The sequence below is a fragment of the Siniperca chuatsi genome, linkage group LG18, assembly GCF_020085105.1.
Source record: "Siniperca chuatsi isolate FFG_IHB_CAS linkage group LG18, ASM2008510v1, whole genome shotgun sequence".
Classification (NCBI taxonomy): domain Eukaryota; kingdom Metazoa; phylum Chordata; class Actinopteri; order Centrarchiformes; family Sinipercidae; genus Siniperca; species Siniperca chuatsi.
Genome location: NC_058059.1, coordinates 5987488 through 6001811, shown reverse-complemented (window position 1 = coordinate 6001811; position 14324 = coordinate 5987488). Strand labels below are relative to the sequence as shown.

Sequence of the window (14324 nt, the reverse complement as noted above, 5' to 3'; positions counted from 1 at the left end):
GCCCTAGCTACAGCTTCCCTAATTCTCCATCTCCTTACCTTTTTGTGTGCTTTGGCCTGCTCTTCCACATACTTCTGAACCTCTTTTATGAGTTCCTGTAGTTTCCTCACTAGCTCCATGTGACAGATGGCCAGCTTCTCTGTTGAGCTCTTGAACACATCCCACACTGGAGCAAAAGTCCTGGGATAAAAGATGACACTTCAGAGGCTAGAACATGGGCAAGACCTTCTTACATTAATCCATACTGGTCTTTTCTTCAGAAAACTAGTAAATGCTGTTTACACTCACCCAAGCTGAGAAAAGTTGCCAGCTGACTTGGCAAGTTTGGTCATAGACCTGGCATAGGCCTCTTCAATAGTACTCCTAGGACAGAGCAAAAACACACACAGAGATTACTTGTTAAATCATTATAAATGATCACAAACAACAGTTTAATTAACCTCAAGTTAACAGTATCATATGTCAGCAATGTCAAGATAACAATTCTCCCTTTAAAAACCTTTTTAATGTCAAGTATGGCAAAGTTTTTCCAAAGCATTTGCAACTCGGGTATGGCTCAAATAGGACATGTCACTAAACAATTGAAGGTCCAAGCCAAAAACACCGACTTTGAACTTGCAACACAAATGTTTGACCACATGCACTGTGTGTGGGCAAATAAGTGTGGCTTGGCTTGTGATTTGTTCACAAAGCTCATGTTGAAGCTGACTGAGTATGAAAGCTAGTGTTTGCATTCCCTGCTTCTCTCAATTTCCCTTTTTATTCCTTCATTCTGCAGCAAAGTGACAGGGGTGAAAAAAACACACAAAAAACCAGGCAGTGCTATAGTGAAAGCCTGAATTATGCATGTCTCATTTAGCCAGCCTCTCTCTTCAGTTACTTCACAGGAACGAGGTCAGCCAGGGGGAAACAGGACAAACGTGCACACACAGAGACACACACATCCATCATAATCACACACATATACACACGGACAAACAAACATCCAATGGAGAACCTAGCAAACTCATACACCGCACAACAACAACACAGAGGATGCGACAAGCTAGAAATGCATTATAGGCTACATTCCCACTTCCACATCTTTGTGTGAGCCCGGAATAGCAGTTTATTTTTGTACATTATCATGTTGTAAATACTGCCAACCTGCCAGGAGTAACGTCTGCCTTTTAATAAAACCATTTTAAAAAAACTTAGTGTTTATACTTTTAAACCAGAACTTACTAAAGAAGAAGTTTAAATTGTGTATTGTGCACTGCAGAGCACATACATTTTACAGAGAAGGTTATTATTCTTCACAGCTCTTCTTCTATACTGGTCACACATACCTTTTGACCTCATATTCAGACATGCACATGGCCACACCACTGCTCAAAGTGAACTTTGACTTGTTTATAGTTATTGTTTATATATACTGGTTTCCTGTGTCATGCTTTGCATGTTGGAGGTTGTATTTTATGTCAGTTGCCAGTACTGTTGGAGCCTGAGCTCCATTACCCAAATGTGACTGCAGACAGAGAGTCTGATTGTAATTCTGTGGGCTAAGATATTCAAAATGTTGACCATATCTTAACTGCAGAATGATCTTGGGATAGAAAGTTTATTCTTAACCTTTGAAACTGTAGTCTGACAAAAATATTCTTGAAGAAATAAATCTTAAAAGACTTAAAGCACATACTTAGGTCACATGATGACAACTCGGCAAACTCCAATCACTGAGGAAGACTGTAGATGTGTCAAAATCCATACGACATACCAATTCTAAGCAGGCTTTGTGTATGTAGTGTGCTCACACTGGAATAATGATAAAATAAGGAATACTCAAAGCAGTTAGTAAAATATGCCCGTTTCTTTATTGGGCTGTTGATGGACACTATTCTCCCACAATGCCATTCACAAAAGAAAAGAGCTGCTCACGACTGAAATTGAAATAAACTGTGACTGGAGCTGAGACAGCTCTAAAAAGATCTTGGAAGACAAACAAAATAAGCACTAAATCTTAAGAAAAACATTTTACTTACTCTTTGAGAAGTTTAACTGACAGTGACATTCCAAAGTCGCAGTTTGACTGACGTTGGACGTTGCATGTATTGTATAATTTCCTGTTACTATAAAATGGTAAAGGATGTCATTTTTTTGTATACTAACTGCTTCAACAGTACACTTTGACAATTGTAGTACATACTGTATAGAGTTAGTATGTAGTATGGATTTGGGACGAGAGCTGAAAGATCCAGAAAAAGCTAGTATGTGAACCTTGAGTTAAGATAATATTTTGTCTTCTTCAGGTCACTTCTTTGAAACGTTCAGTCATGTCCACTAAGAATAAAAGAAGAACTGAGAATGAGACAGCAGTGTGCGGGTATTTTTTCATCTTTCAGTGCAGGTAACTGCAACAAAGCACCTACAAGATATTTTATGGATGTGTGTGTGCCTCTTGGAGATTGCTAACATCGTTTTAGCCTAAAAATGCTTTTGGGAGAGGGGTCCCTCATCCACAGATGCTGGGAATATATTAACACATTGCACAGAGCTTCTTTCTCCACCAGAGGGACCCATAGTGCAGTGTTTTCAGAAACATCACTCCCAAGTCTGTGAACTGAAAAACCCAATCCAACCTGGTTACTGGCACAGTGTGATTACAATTATGATACCCCTAAGCAATATAAGCAAATATGGTACAACACAATAAATTAATCTCTACCTGAACTTCTGTCTCCTTCATGAATGATGTGTTGATTCATTTGTAAAGTATAAACTGTCTGAACAGTTACAGTAAGCTTTACAAATGGTGCATTGACAATCATAAGCCAATCCTTTGCCACCAAAGGAATTACTGTAGATGTGCTAAAGTTTGAATATTAGTCATGTTAAATTACTGCATTTTTTAAAATAAAGGTAAAACTTAACAACTAACCTATTATCCTTAGGATTGTGCCATAATGTTAATGTAAAATAACCTTTGAATTGTCATAATTCATTATTAATAAGACTTTCCAAAAATCTTTCAATAAACACAGTTGATCGAGCATATCAAATCCCACACCAAGTGTTATATCAAAGTGTATGAGTGTCTGAGTGCATTCCTCAAAGACAGTGGAATCCACTGTTGAATTCCAATGGTAGACCATCTATCATGTGGCAAGTTATAAACATATACCTCTGACACAGTGAAGCTAATCTTTATGGAAGTGGGAGGAATTTGAAAAGAAGCTGTAATTATGGTATTATCAAGCTGCAGACACTGAAGGTGTGTAACATAATGCCAGGTTACAGGTGGGATAAGATTTAAGCTTCTTTCACAAATAGGTTAAGTTTACATTGCATTCACACTCATCTACATCTACCTTTAGTCACAATGTTGCACTTATTGACTGAATGTACTGGTTAATTTACCTGATAAACATCATAGAAATATGGAGGCTCTCCATTAGAGAGATTCACCTTGATGTTAGAACTAGAGCTGTTAATCGACAAAAACATAATTGGCAGCTAGTTTGACAATCGATTAATCGTCATTTGTCAAGCAATAGTAGTGCAAAAAGTTTAAACATTCTGTAGTATTAGCTTCTCAAATGCGATGATTTGCTGCTTTTCTTCATCATATATCGTAGTGAACTGAATATCTTTAGGTTTTGGGCTTTTGGTCAGACAAAAAAGAAATTTCAAGACGCCACCTAGGATTCTGAGAAGTTGTGCTGGGCATTTTTTCACTATTTTTTTCAACATTTCATAGACTAAACCATCAATCGATTAATTGACAAAATAACCAGGAGATTAATTGGTAAAGAAAAAAATCGTTAGTTGCAGCCCTAGTAAGAACAAACCGCTAAACAACTTTGTTAAATTAGTTGCGGCCTCAGCCAAGCATTTGGGTGTTGCTACAAGCACAATTCAAGGAACTGAAACTGCAGATGCCGACTTGGAAATAGATTTAGATACCAAGAAAAACACCAAGAGAGGTAAGACTTGTATTGAAGAACCAGACACATTATAACAGGTTAATGAGTAATGTGTTTTAGGTACTCAATTAACATGTTAACTATGTAGAAATGGCCACCTCTTCGAGAATAACTGATGTGTATCAGACTACGGTGTCTTACCTTTCTCTGATGAAGTCTGTCAACTCCTTGGAGGAAATTTGGCCATGCTTCATGTTATGGTAGAGCACGTCGAAGCCATTATTTTTTTCTCCCTGCATTCCAGAGACAAAAAAGAATGCAGATAGATCAGTCACTGGAACAAGCACCAAGTCTAACAAACAACAATAATACCTCAGTTATTGATCGGACATTACCGTAAGGGCTTTTTCTACAAGCAGCATTCTAATTGTCTGCATGGCTTCCAGGTGCATTTGCAGCAGCCTCTGGTCAACCATACTCATCTTTGCCATGTTTGAGAGTAATGAATGTTAAAAATGTTTAAAACTGCGGTAGACTGGTCTAAGGCTCGAGCATATAATGTAAGAGATAGCCAGACAACTGTCTGTGTTGCTGTAACCATGCCACTGGGTAATGGTGTCCTGTTGCACGGATGATTTAAAAATGCAAATGTACCTCTAAATAATTAATATGAATGAAAAATGTTCGGTTTACGTTTAAGAAAATGTTTGAAAATCATAACTGACCATACCCTTATAGTACAGATGTAGTGACACCCTACTACTACTGCTGATAATAATAATAATAGTAATAATAATGATGATGATGATTGTACTGCTTATTTAAATACTCAACAATGGTTTACATTGTAAACAGGATACACAGAAAAAAAAATAAGGGTTAGGGAAAGAGTAAAACATAAATTGAATTGCAAGTTACAGCAAGCAAAACAATCTCAATGAATTCAAAGGACAATATCACAATAAATACAAATCTACAATGTTTGCTTAGAGGAACTCTCTTCCTCTATCACTAAGCTACCTCCTGTATTAGAGCTAGACCAATCAGCCAGGCCGATATGTCAATATTAAGCATATTGCAGATATATTGTATCTGCATATATGTTGGCGAATAAGTAACAAGAAACTGCAGAACAGAAATGTCAAACTGGGTTTGAGGTAATTTAGAAACACCATTACATAGTTTGTCCACCAGAAAGCAGCAAGTGGATATTTTTAACTATAAAATGTCCTGCTCAATATGTATCTTGGTCAGAATTAAGAAGAAAAAAACCCCCAAAACAAATCTAAAGGATCTGTGTCAAGATTGTTTTATGTTATGTGTTTATACTACCAGCTGATTATATTGTTGTCAGATTGTTGTCAGACCTCAAATATCTAGTATCGGTCAGGCTTTATCCTGTATAATAACTCTGCTCTCGAATGCTAGGACTGATAAGAATTTGGCCCATGTAGACTGTGGGCAGCAAAATCAATCATCAGTCACCTGCAGAACTATGTTTAGCAGTTATGTGACCCTCACGGTACACTTTTATAACACATTATTCTTGACACACCTTCAATTCAAAGCCTTGTTGTCACTTGTGAGAAGAGAAGAAGAAGAATCACTTTACTTCTTCATTGCCCTCCATTAGGCTGTTTCTTCAGTGAGAGAGGAAACATACAAATCATGGCTTAAAGCTAGGAAGTGCCCTAAACACAGATTATCTGAGAGAACAGATAGACAGCAACATGACTGAACTACTGTCCAACAGATTACAATAATAGCCACTGAATTAATGGTTTTGATTGTGATAGCTTGTGACATCTTGTTAGGCAAATGGTAAAATATAATAGATTCTGCTAATCAGCATCTAGAGGACTGAAGCACTAGCACTACCCAAAAGTGTCAAATGCTGACAAATAAGGAAACTCATACTTTTACGGAAACATAGGCTGAAGTCAATATGATAACACCTCTGTTCACCGCAGTTCATCCTCATTCATGTCTAAATCTAAGGGCCAACTTTGTTTCACCTCAACCCGAGACTGTCACAGATTTCCTGGTTCCTGGAGCCATCCACTGTCAGCAGTTTGGTAAGCAGGCTACAACATCAGTGCAGCTTTAACAAATGGGTTTTTAGCATTGATTTTCCACACTGACAAAGATGAAAGGTCAGGAAGTTTGTGTCAAAATGAAGCTCAGAGCTCGCTCCATTAGGACTATATTTACAGAGCAAATAGACATTAAAAAAGAAAACATCCTTCCCTAGACTTCTACTTTCAACCCCTGTGAGCAGACCACTGAGATGTGCTTCCTGTTGTAACAAGATAACCATAAAAAAGGTACAAATTTAGCAGTTAACCCTGCCTGTGGCAAACAGCATGACATGCAAACTACATTTGATGTGAAGACAGGAAGGTTGAGATACAGATGATAACACTAAACTTACATAACACAGAAATACAGAGTGAGAGACAATTGGCAATTCAGTCAAAAAAACAGGGAAGTGACAAGTGAGGGAAAACACACAGCTCCAACAGAGCAGAACAGCAACAGGAAGAGAGTCCATTCTGTGCAACAAATGTGCTCATGTGGACTGTGATATCAATGAATACAAAATAAAAATAAAAACAAACACAGGAAACAGCTCAGGGCGTTTTAAACTTTTCAGCAGGTTACAATACTGGAATTGATTTTGAAAAAAATAATCCTATAAAGCAGTAGCCAAGAATATATATATATATAAGACATCGCCTTGAACAAACCTGAAACGTGCGATTTAGTAGTAGTAGTTAAGTTAACTACAAATGTCTAATTAGTCTTCAAGCTAGTTTAGAGCTGTACAACTACATCTACGTGAGCAGCAGCAGGGAGAAGTGATACCAGGGAGAGTGCCACGCAGTTTCTCAATATCCTTGTCTGGACCCTCATTGATGAAAGCCCTTGTTCTGGGTGTTTAATATTCCAACCACACATTGTAAAATTCAGAAGTACTCATTATGCTTGGATTTAGATGGAGAGGTGCTTAACCCTCTGCCCCACCCCAAAGGGAGGATAACATCTTGAGAGGTTAGCGCACGTCAATCACGGTTTGTTTGAGCAATAGCACAGTTTGCAGCTGAGACAGCTTCCAACAGACTGATAGAGTTCATTAAAAAAAAGAGTGAACAGTGTCAGCTGTCCAAAATTTGGTCTGTGCCAATATTATCACTGACAGAGACAGATCCCAACATGAACTTAAAATCCTGGCTGTGACACACTGCGCTGTGTCTGCACTGCACAGACTACAGGGGACCCAGCCTCTTTGTATGCTTTAGGCAGACAAAAAAAAAAAATGTAGGTAATAGTCCAGCAACTAGACTGCTAACGTCATGGTTGAATGTGCACAAATGCTTTTACTGGGAAGAGTGGTTTCACTCATAAGCACGGAGAAGGTGAGCTTCGGTGGAAAAGGCAGCTACCTCACTTACTATTAAAAGGTCCAGTATGTAGGATTTAGTGGCATCTAACGGTGAAATTGCAGTTTGCAACCATTTGAATACTGCTCGCCTCACCCTCCCCTCCCAAGTGTGTAGGAGAAATTATGGTGGCTTTGAAATTCACGAAAAACGTGAAAGGTCCAATCTAGAGCCAGTGATTTGTTTGTCCTTTCTGGGCTACTGTAGAAACATGGCGGTGCAACATGGTGGCCGCCATGGAAGGGGACCCACTCCCTATGTAGGTAAAAACGGCTTGTTCTAAGGTAACGAAAACACAACGATTCTTATTTTCATGTGATTATACACTAATGAAAACATACCTATAAATATTATATTCCATTTCTGCCAATAGCTCCTCCTAAATATTACATCCTGGACCTTTTAATGCAGAATTGAACATAGAGCAATACACTATAACTTCAGGTTATAGAGTGGTATTTAAACTGAAGCCGGTCTGTTCTTTTCTTGGGAAAAAAGCTACTACGACATGACTCAGGTCCTTGAACACTGACTGAGAACTCCTGAGGATTCATGGAACTCTTAACTGAAGTTATAATTATTATGTATAACCTTATCATTAGAGAAATAGCTTTGACTCTTTATTCTGTCACCTCTTTCCTGAAGACAATTTAACTCTTTCATTTCTAATAATTCCTGTTCACTTTCGTGGGCAATATTAACATGTCCAGATAGTTATTTTGGTATGACAACTGGAGAAAATTTTATCTAAACCTGTTGTGGGCTTTGGTGTCTGATAAAATTAGACTGGAGTTAAGTTCAGAAAATGGTATCACTTAGGCTAACTGTAAATCAGACCACACAAACACACACTACTACACTGCACCACACACTACTTGAAGTTTGGCTTAGGGTTTTTGTAATTTGAAGACGTCAACTTGGGCTATAGGAAATTATGGGCATTTTTCACTATTTTCTGATATTTTAAGGACCAAACGATTGACAATGAAAATAATCCAATAAATGTCGCAGCCCTATTTTTCATGTTAATGTCCCAAAGGACACTCTAATCTCATATCAAGACATGCTATATTGATATATTACCTTGCTTTCTCATCAGAATATAGACTCCAAAGTCAATAAGATATTTTAATGACCAAAGTATGAGATGCAGACAGTGGTATAATCAAATGGCTCTGTTCAAGTCTGGGTACCATGAAGCCATGGCCAGAAAACACACCACAGACTGCTTTTAAAATATACACTGTATTGTGTTTTCACACACAACAATAACATCAATGTACTTACAGAGTAAAATCAACACAAAAAGAAACTGTTACATGGCTGACATCCTTAATCTGAAATACCACCTTCAAGGACAGATAAACAAAACCACAGTGGTGCAGTTTATCATGTAACATCTGCCGGGCAGAAGAGGACAGGAATTCACTCTCTTTCTGTTAAAGTGCAACACCAGTTTCAATATCCCGTGTGTAGGGAATCAAGTGTTGCCTGACAGGCAGTAACGCAACCTGTGACATGGAAAGATCCTTGGTTATCTCTCAATATTATACTGCCTTCTTCTTCTAACAATAAAAGATACTTAAGATGAACTAAGCTTGATTCTCTCAAAATTTACACTATTTTCAGTATGCTGATATATTGTTTTATTCACAAGGTAGTCTGCATCTAGGGCTGCACTAATGAGTATTTTCATTATACATTAATCTGCTCATTATTTTTCTCGATTGGTCAAATGACGTCTTGTTTTGCCCGCCCAACAGTGCAAAACCTTAAAATATTCAGTTCACTATCATATAGGACTAAGAAAAGCAGCAAGTCCTCACATTTGAGAAGCTGGACCTGGGGCATATTTGGAATGTTGTTTGAAAAAAATGACTTAACAATAACAATTAACAAATTATGAAAATATCTGTAGATTATTTATTATCTGTCAGTCAACTAATTGATTATTCATTTCAGCTCTATCTTCATCTATTCAAAGATAGAGTATTTCAGTGAACAACACTGATTGCCAAGTAAAGTATATACTTTACACATCATAAGTAAGAAATTACGCTAAATAGGATTAAGGAATTAAGACTAATTTGTTTTTCTTCATATATGTTTTACATTCTACATGTATCTGTAATTTTGTCATCATAATTTGTATATACTGTGATGTTATGTTGTTATTGGTCTATCCTGTACACTGACATCTATTGCATGTCTGTTCATCCTGGGAGAGGGATCCCTCCTCTGCTGCTCTTCCTGAGGTTTCTTTAATGTTTTTCCCTGTTAAGGGGTTTTTTGGGGGTGTTTTTCCTTATCCGAATCAAGGGTCTAAGGATAGACGGTGTCGTATACTGTACAAATTGTAAATCCCCCTGAGGACAATTGTGATTTGTGATATTGGGCTATATAAATAAAATTGACTTGACTTGCAGAAAATAAAATATTACACATACTTCTAAACAGAGTAAGAACTAGCCAGAGTTAAATAAAACACATTGGTATGCAGGCTCAAAAGTGGAACTACTTTACAAACAAACCTATTTCTCTTAACTTGTAAAGAGAATTAACAAATACTACTGCCATGGCTGTTAAAGTCACTGCTGTATTGTATATAGTGTGTGCATTCATCACATAATGGTGCAAAATATATCATAGGTAGTAAGTGTGCTTTAGGAAGTCCTGGTCATTTAATTTCCACTAGCAACTGAGTAAACAGGAAAAAATCATGTAGAATCAAGAGTGTCCCAGCTGACATGACTCCTTCTCGGGTTCTGAATGCATGTTCAGGTAAAAGCAGTGGAAAGAAATATGACTGCACACTTCCACTGAGGAATTTAGGAATAGCAAAACAAGACTCACTCTCTTTTCAGACAGACTGTAAACGATGGCCTGGTGTACCCTGTAGCCCTCAGAGCTTAGAGCACAGAGCCGGTAGACAGCAGGATGACATCAGAGTGTCTGCCCTCAGTCATGTGACCAGAGAGGTCTGGGAGCAATGCAATGAGCTGTCGCATCAGACCAAAAGCAACAAATGCAACGTATGTAGTATGTGGTAAATACACAAAGGTTGGGCTTTGTTTGTGGTACAAACATAAATGTAGAAGAACTTGACCACTACTTGTTGTTAGGGGTGTGACATCAAGTGCATGGCTACTGGATAAATGCCAGAACAGGTTAGTTTATTGCAACTTATGATCCATTTAAGCACCTCTAAAACCATCTTACATGTAGGACTTTATGAGACCTGGAACACAAGCAGTAAAAGCAAAAGACAACAACCACCATGAGGCAGGATTTCTGTTTCAAGTAAAACCAAAAATCAATGTTGACCAAAATCTTTTCACCCTGGGGGAACATTACAGAAATTTCACTGATTCTTATGGCTCTTTGCTGTAACCTCACAACTCAATTTGTGTATTTGAGGCTCAGGTGGAGAAAGGAAAGGTAACTATTGCTCATCTCTTCTTCTTACTTCAGTCTTTTCTGCGACACTTGTCTGACCATAACTTGTAGGAGTGTGACTGTGAAACTTGCACAACCTATTAGACCCCACACACACACACACACACACACACACACACACTACAGACACCAGAGAGAAGAAGGCCATCCCAAGGATGTTGGATCCCATTGCTGTTGGCTGTATCAACAGTGTTTGCTTATCACACTGCCATCTTATTTTCCCATGACATGCTGGAGGCTAACAGACTCCACATTAAAAACAAGCTCATCATAAATGTAGGGCTTAAACTAGAGCATTAGGCCAACTACTTTCTGCCTCTGTTAGCCTGACATACTAATCCACTGCCTGAGACATTTCAACACATGCGGGGACAGTCACACATTCAAACTTTCTTTAACAGGCCACAGTGAACTTATTTACTCATGCACATTTCACACACAGAAAAAAGGGAAATGGCAATTGTAGACGTGCAAATAAATCTAGTGAGCGGAAATGTTGCAGCCAGTGACCAATCGAGTGCTGCAGCTTTTATAAAGAAACAACATGGCGGTACCATGTCTGGCTCCTAATTCCTAAAGAACTTGTTTATTCAGCTGAGGAGAGATTTTGTCTGCATGAGAGATTCAAGCCAAGATTACATACAAGGAAAAGAATGTACAAAAAAGTCTCTACAAACACTACAGAGGGAAAGAGCACAGGATGGAGATAGGTGTATACACCTGCATGCTGTGTGTCAGAAAATGTTTAAAATCTGACAGCCTAATGTGTGTGTGTGTGTGTGTGTGTGTGTGTGTGTGTGTATGTATGTGTCTGCTTGTGGTGATGATTTGTAGTTTTCAAAGGGAAATGGATGCATCTCCTAATGCCAAGTGTCTGTGTGTGTGTCCTGCATGTTAAACACACAGCTGATCTTTGCCATCACTGGACTCTCTTGTGGCCTACTGCAGGGCACAAAGGGCAGATTGAAGAATCAGGAGTGTCTCGGCTCTCCTCTTTTCCATTTAGTTAATGATGAAGTCTCCTTTAGAAAAAGGCTTTAGCGGTTGACAGTACTGTACTTTCTCCGTTACTTCATTAATTCAAACCCTTAGCTTAATGTAAGTATCTAAGTAAGTATGTAAGCTCAGTAACTTGTTTCATTTTACCAGCTTTGTCAGAAGAAGATTCCCAATAGCTTTCACCACCTGGAACTGAGGTCAACTGAGGCTAAAAACTAGAGCTGCATGTCCCACCTTAGGGAAGACCAGATACAATATGAATGGAGGTCATTTCTAGCTGAGGAACTGGTTGACAAATACATGGCAATACTGCAACAGCCTTCAAACTAGACATGTATAAACTTTTCTTTCAACAATCCAACACTAAACCCATGCTGTATGTAAAAGACATGTTTTGACAACATGAAATGTAATCCAAGCACTACATTTCCAAGCACTTTAAGTACCTGATGACTGCAAAATAACAGAGCAAAGCAATAACACATTTATTAGCATATATCTCCCATATTCAGTCATCCCATTTACCAATGACTATTGTCCAAAACCCCTTGGTCTCAAAGGAAAAAAGGCGGTCAACATAGGAGACCACAGCATTTATAACAGTTCAGATGACTTTAATAAGACAAAAAAATAAATAAATAAATAAACAAGACATGACCCATACTTGCTGCAGTGGCATTAGTGCAATACATTGCCTTAGCTAAGAGCAGTAGCCCTAATGAAGTTATGGCCTGAGTTGTTTTCAGTTTTAATAACACTGTCTTTATGGCTTTAGTGTTATGCAAAAAGCAATAAAATAAATTTAAAAAAACGGTTAAAGACCGTCGGTGAAGGCAGAATTGAGGACGACATTAATATCAGTAATGAAGACAGACTTTTACTTTTCAACCTGCTATAACGTAGCCACGTCAAATCGGGAGAGAAATTACTTTTCGGCAGTAAATAGACAACACTGCAACACTGTACACAGTGTAATAATAATAATAACAATAATAATAATATTAATAATGATACACGCACTACAGCACAAGCTAAATAAAAATATCAGCTAAATGTCCAAAGCAGTATGAGGGTGATTTCGTGTTTTTAAAGCTGTTCTGTTCTCCAACTTACTGAACATCTGGCCTCTCACTGAAACTTTGACGGAAGAAAATGACGCGTATGGACAGGGCTGTGACTGACAGCCGAAGCGTCCAATAGCATTCATGGAACTGATCATAAACATTCCAAGAAAGTCCGAGAGGGCCACTTAGCGGGAGCAAGGGCGTATTCTTTGAGGTTTAATGTTAGATTGGTTTACAGAGGCCCAAACCCCGGGGTGGCAAAATAATAATCGCCGAGGAAATTTAATGATGGCCGGAGTGCTGCTGACCAGTATGTCTGGCGGCACCGAACACCGCCGCTTCAGCGACAGCAAGTCTATGAACCAAACAACTACCTCTGCAACGTGAATAATACTTGATTTCTGGCTGACATGAACATGATAGAGAGAGAACACAGCAAGAGAATAATAAGGAATAGCACCGGTGTAAACACCGTGAATAAAAAGCACTACCTACCCAGAAATTCTCTAGGAAGTAGGGCGTTATCATCTTGTTTTATTCCTCTTCGCCGCAACTCTTAAATTTGTTGTAATGCAACTTTTAAAGCGTAAATCATCCACCGTCCTCCCCCCGTTTCTGTTGTATCCGCCTTTCCCCGTTTTCCTCCTCTCCCCTTTCTTCTCCCTCCCCACCTACAGACTCCACCTCCACTCAGCCGTACTGAGTCTCTCGGTTTCTTCTCGTAGAAATTTAGACTTTAGACGGACGAAACAGCGCTACCAATGGCGGATGATAACAACACCAGAGCAAACGACTGGCCGTCGCTGGGTAAAAATGATGCCTTCAAGTGCTCCGCGTAAATTCCTGTACTCATGTAGACTGAAAGTGTTGCAGCGGTAGATTGAGGAGGATAAACTTTGAATTAGGCGAGAAGTCCATGTTTAAATTGATTGAAAACAGAAAAAAACGTAAATAAATATACGCCAGACTACAATGAAATCATATATTATATTCAAACCCAGCTGTGAACACAACTTGGGAAAACTCCACTCACTAATCATCTAAAAATTCCGATTTTTTTGCTGCAGGTGAATAGCCTATCACATTAATTAGCCTGTTAACAGCTTTTGTTCGTCATGCATATCGAAAATAGTTTTTACCTACAGGGATCTGCTACATTAAAGCAGCATAGATTCCAAAATATTGTTTCAAAAAAATTCAAACATGAATGAATTCCCAGAGACTTTGTAGTGACAAATGATGGCTTTTTATGTTAATACATGTGTCACCTGATGTGAAATTATATACATGTTTAATTACAGTAAAGTACAGTAAATGCCTATATACTAGTGTTGTTTGTCTAACTGATAACTGACATTTATCTTTAGAAATAAGAGGGAGGAAACACATTGTAAATAAAACTACCTTTATCGTGCTTTTCCTAAAGTATTTCATGTGGTGGAGGACTGGGGCTGCCAAGTTAT

At 38.3% G+C, this 14324-nt stretch overlaps 1 protein-coding gene across 8 annotated transcripts in view; it reads right to left on the bottom strand.

Annotated features, from left to right (window-relative positions):
* Positions 1-13550, bottom strand: part of fcho2 (FCH and mu domain containing endocytic adaptor 2) — a 44756-nt gene extending 31206 nt beyond the window's left edge. For 2 of the 8 annotated variants that reach the window (XM_044175343.1, XM_044175344.1), the window contains exons 1-4: positions 13357-13548; positions 4104-4195; positions 289-363; positions 39-180 (exon numbers count right to left, since the gene is read on the bottom strand). In XM_044175343.1, coding sequence (XP_044031278.1) covers positions 39-180; positions 289-363; positions 4104-4195; positions 13357-13389 — 342 coding nt within the window. In that variant the 5' untranslated portion in view covers positions 13390-13548. Of the gene's footprint in view, positions 1-38; positions 181-288; positions 364-4103; positions 4196-13356 lie in introns of all 8 variants that reach the window. The other 6 variants (XM_044175342.1, XM_044175345.1, XM_044175346.1 and 3 more) reach the window with 6 other exon arrangements.
* Between the last annotated feature and the right edge of the window lie 774 nt (positions 13551-14324).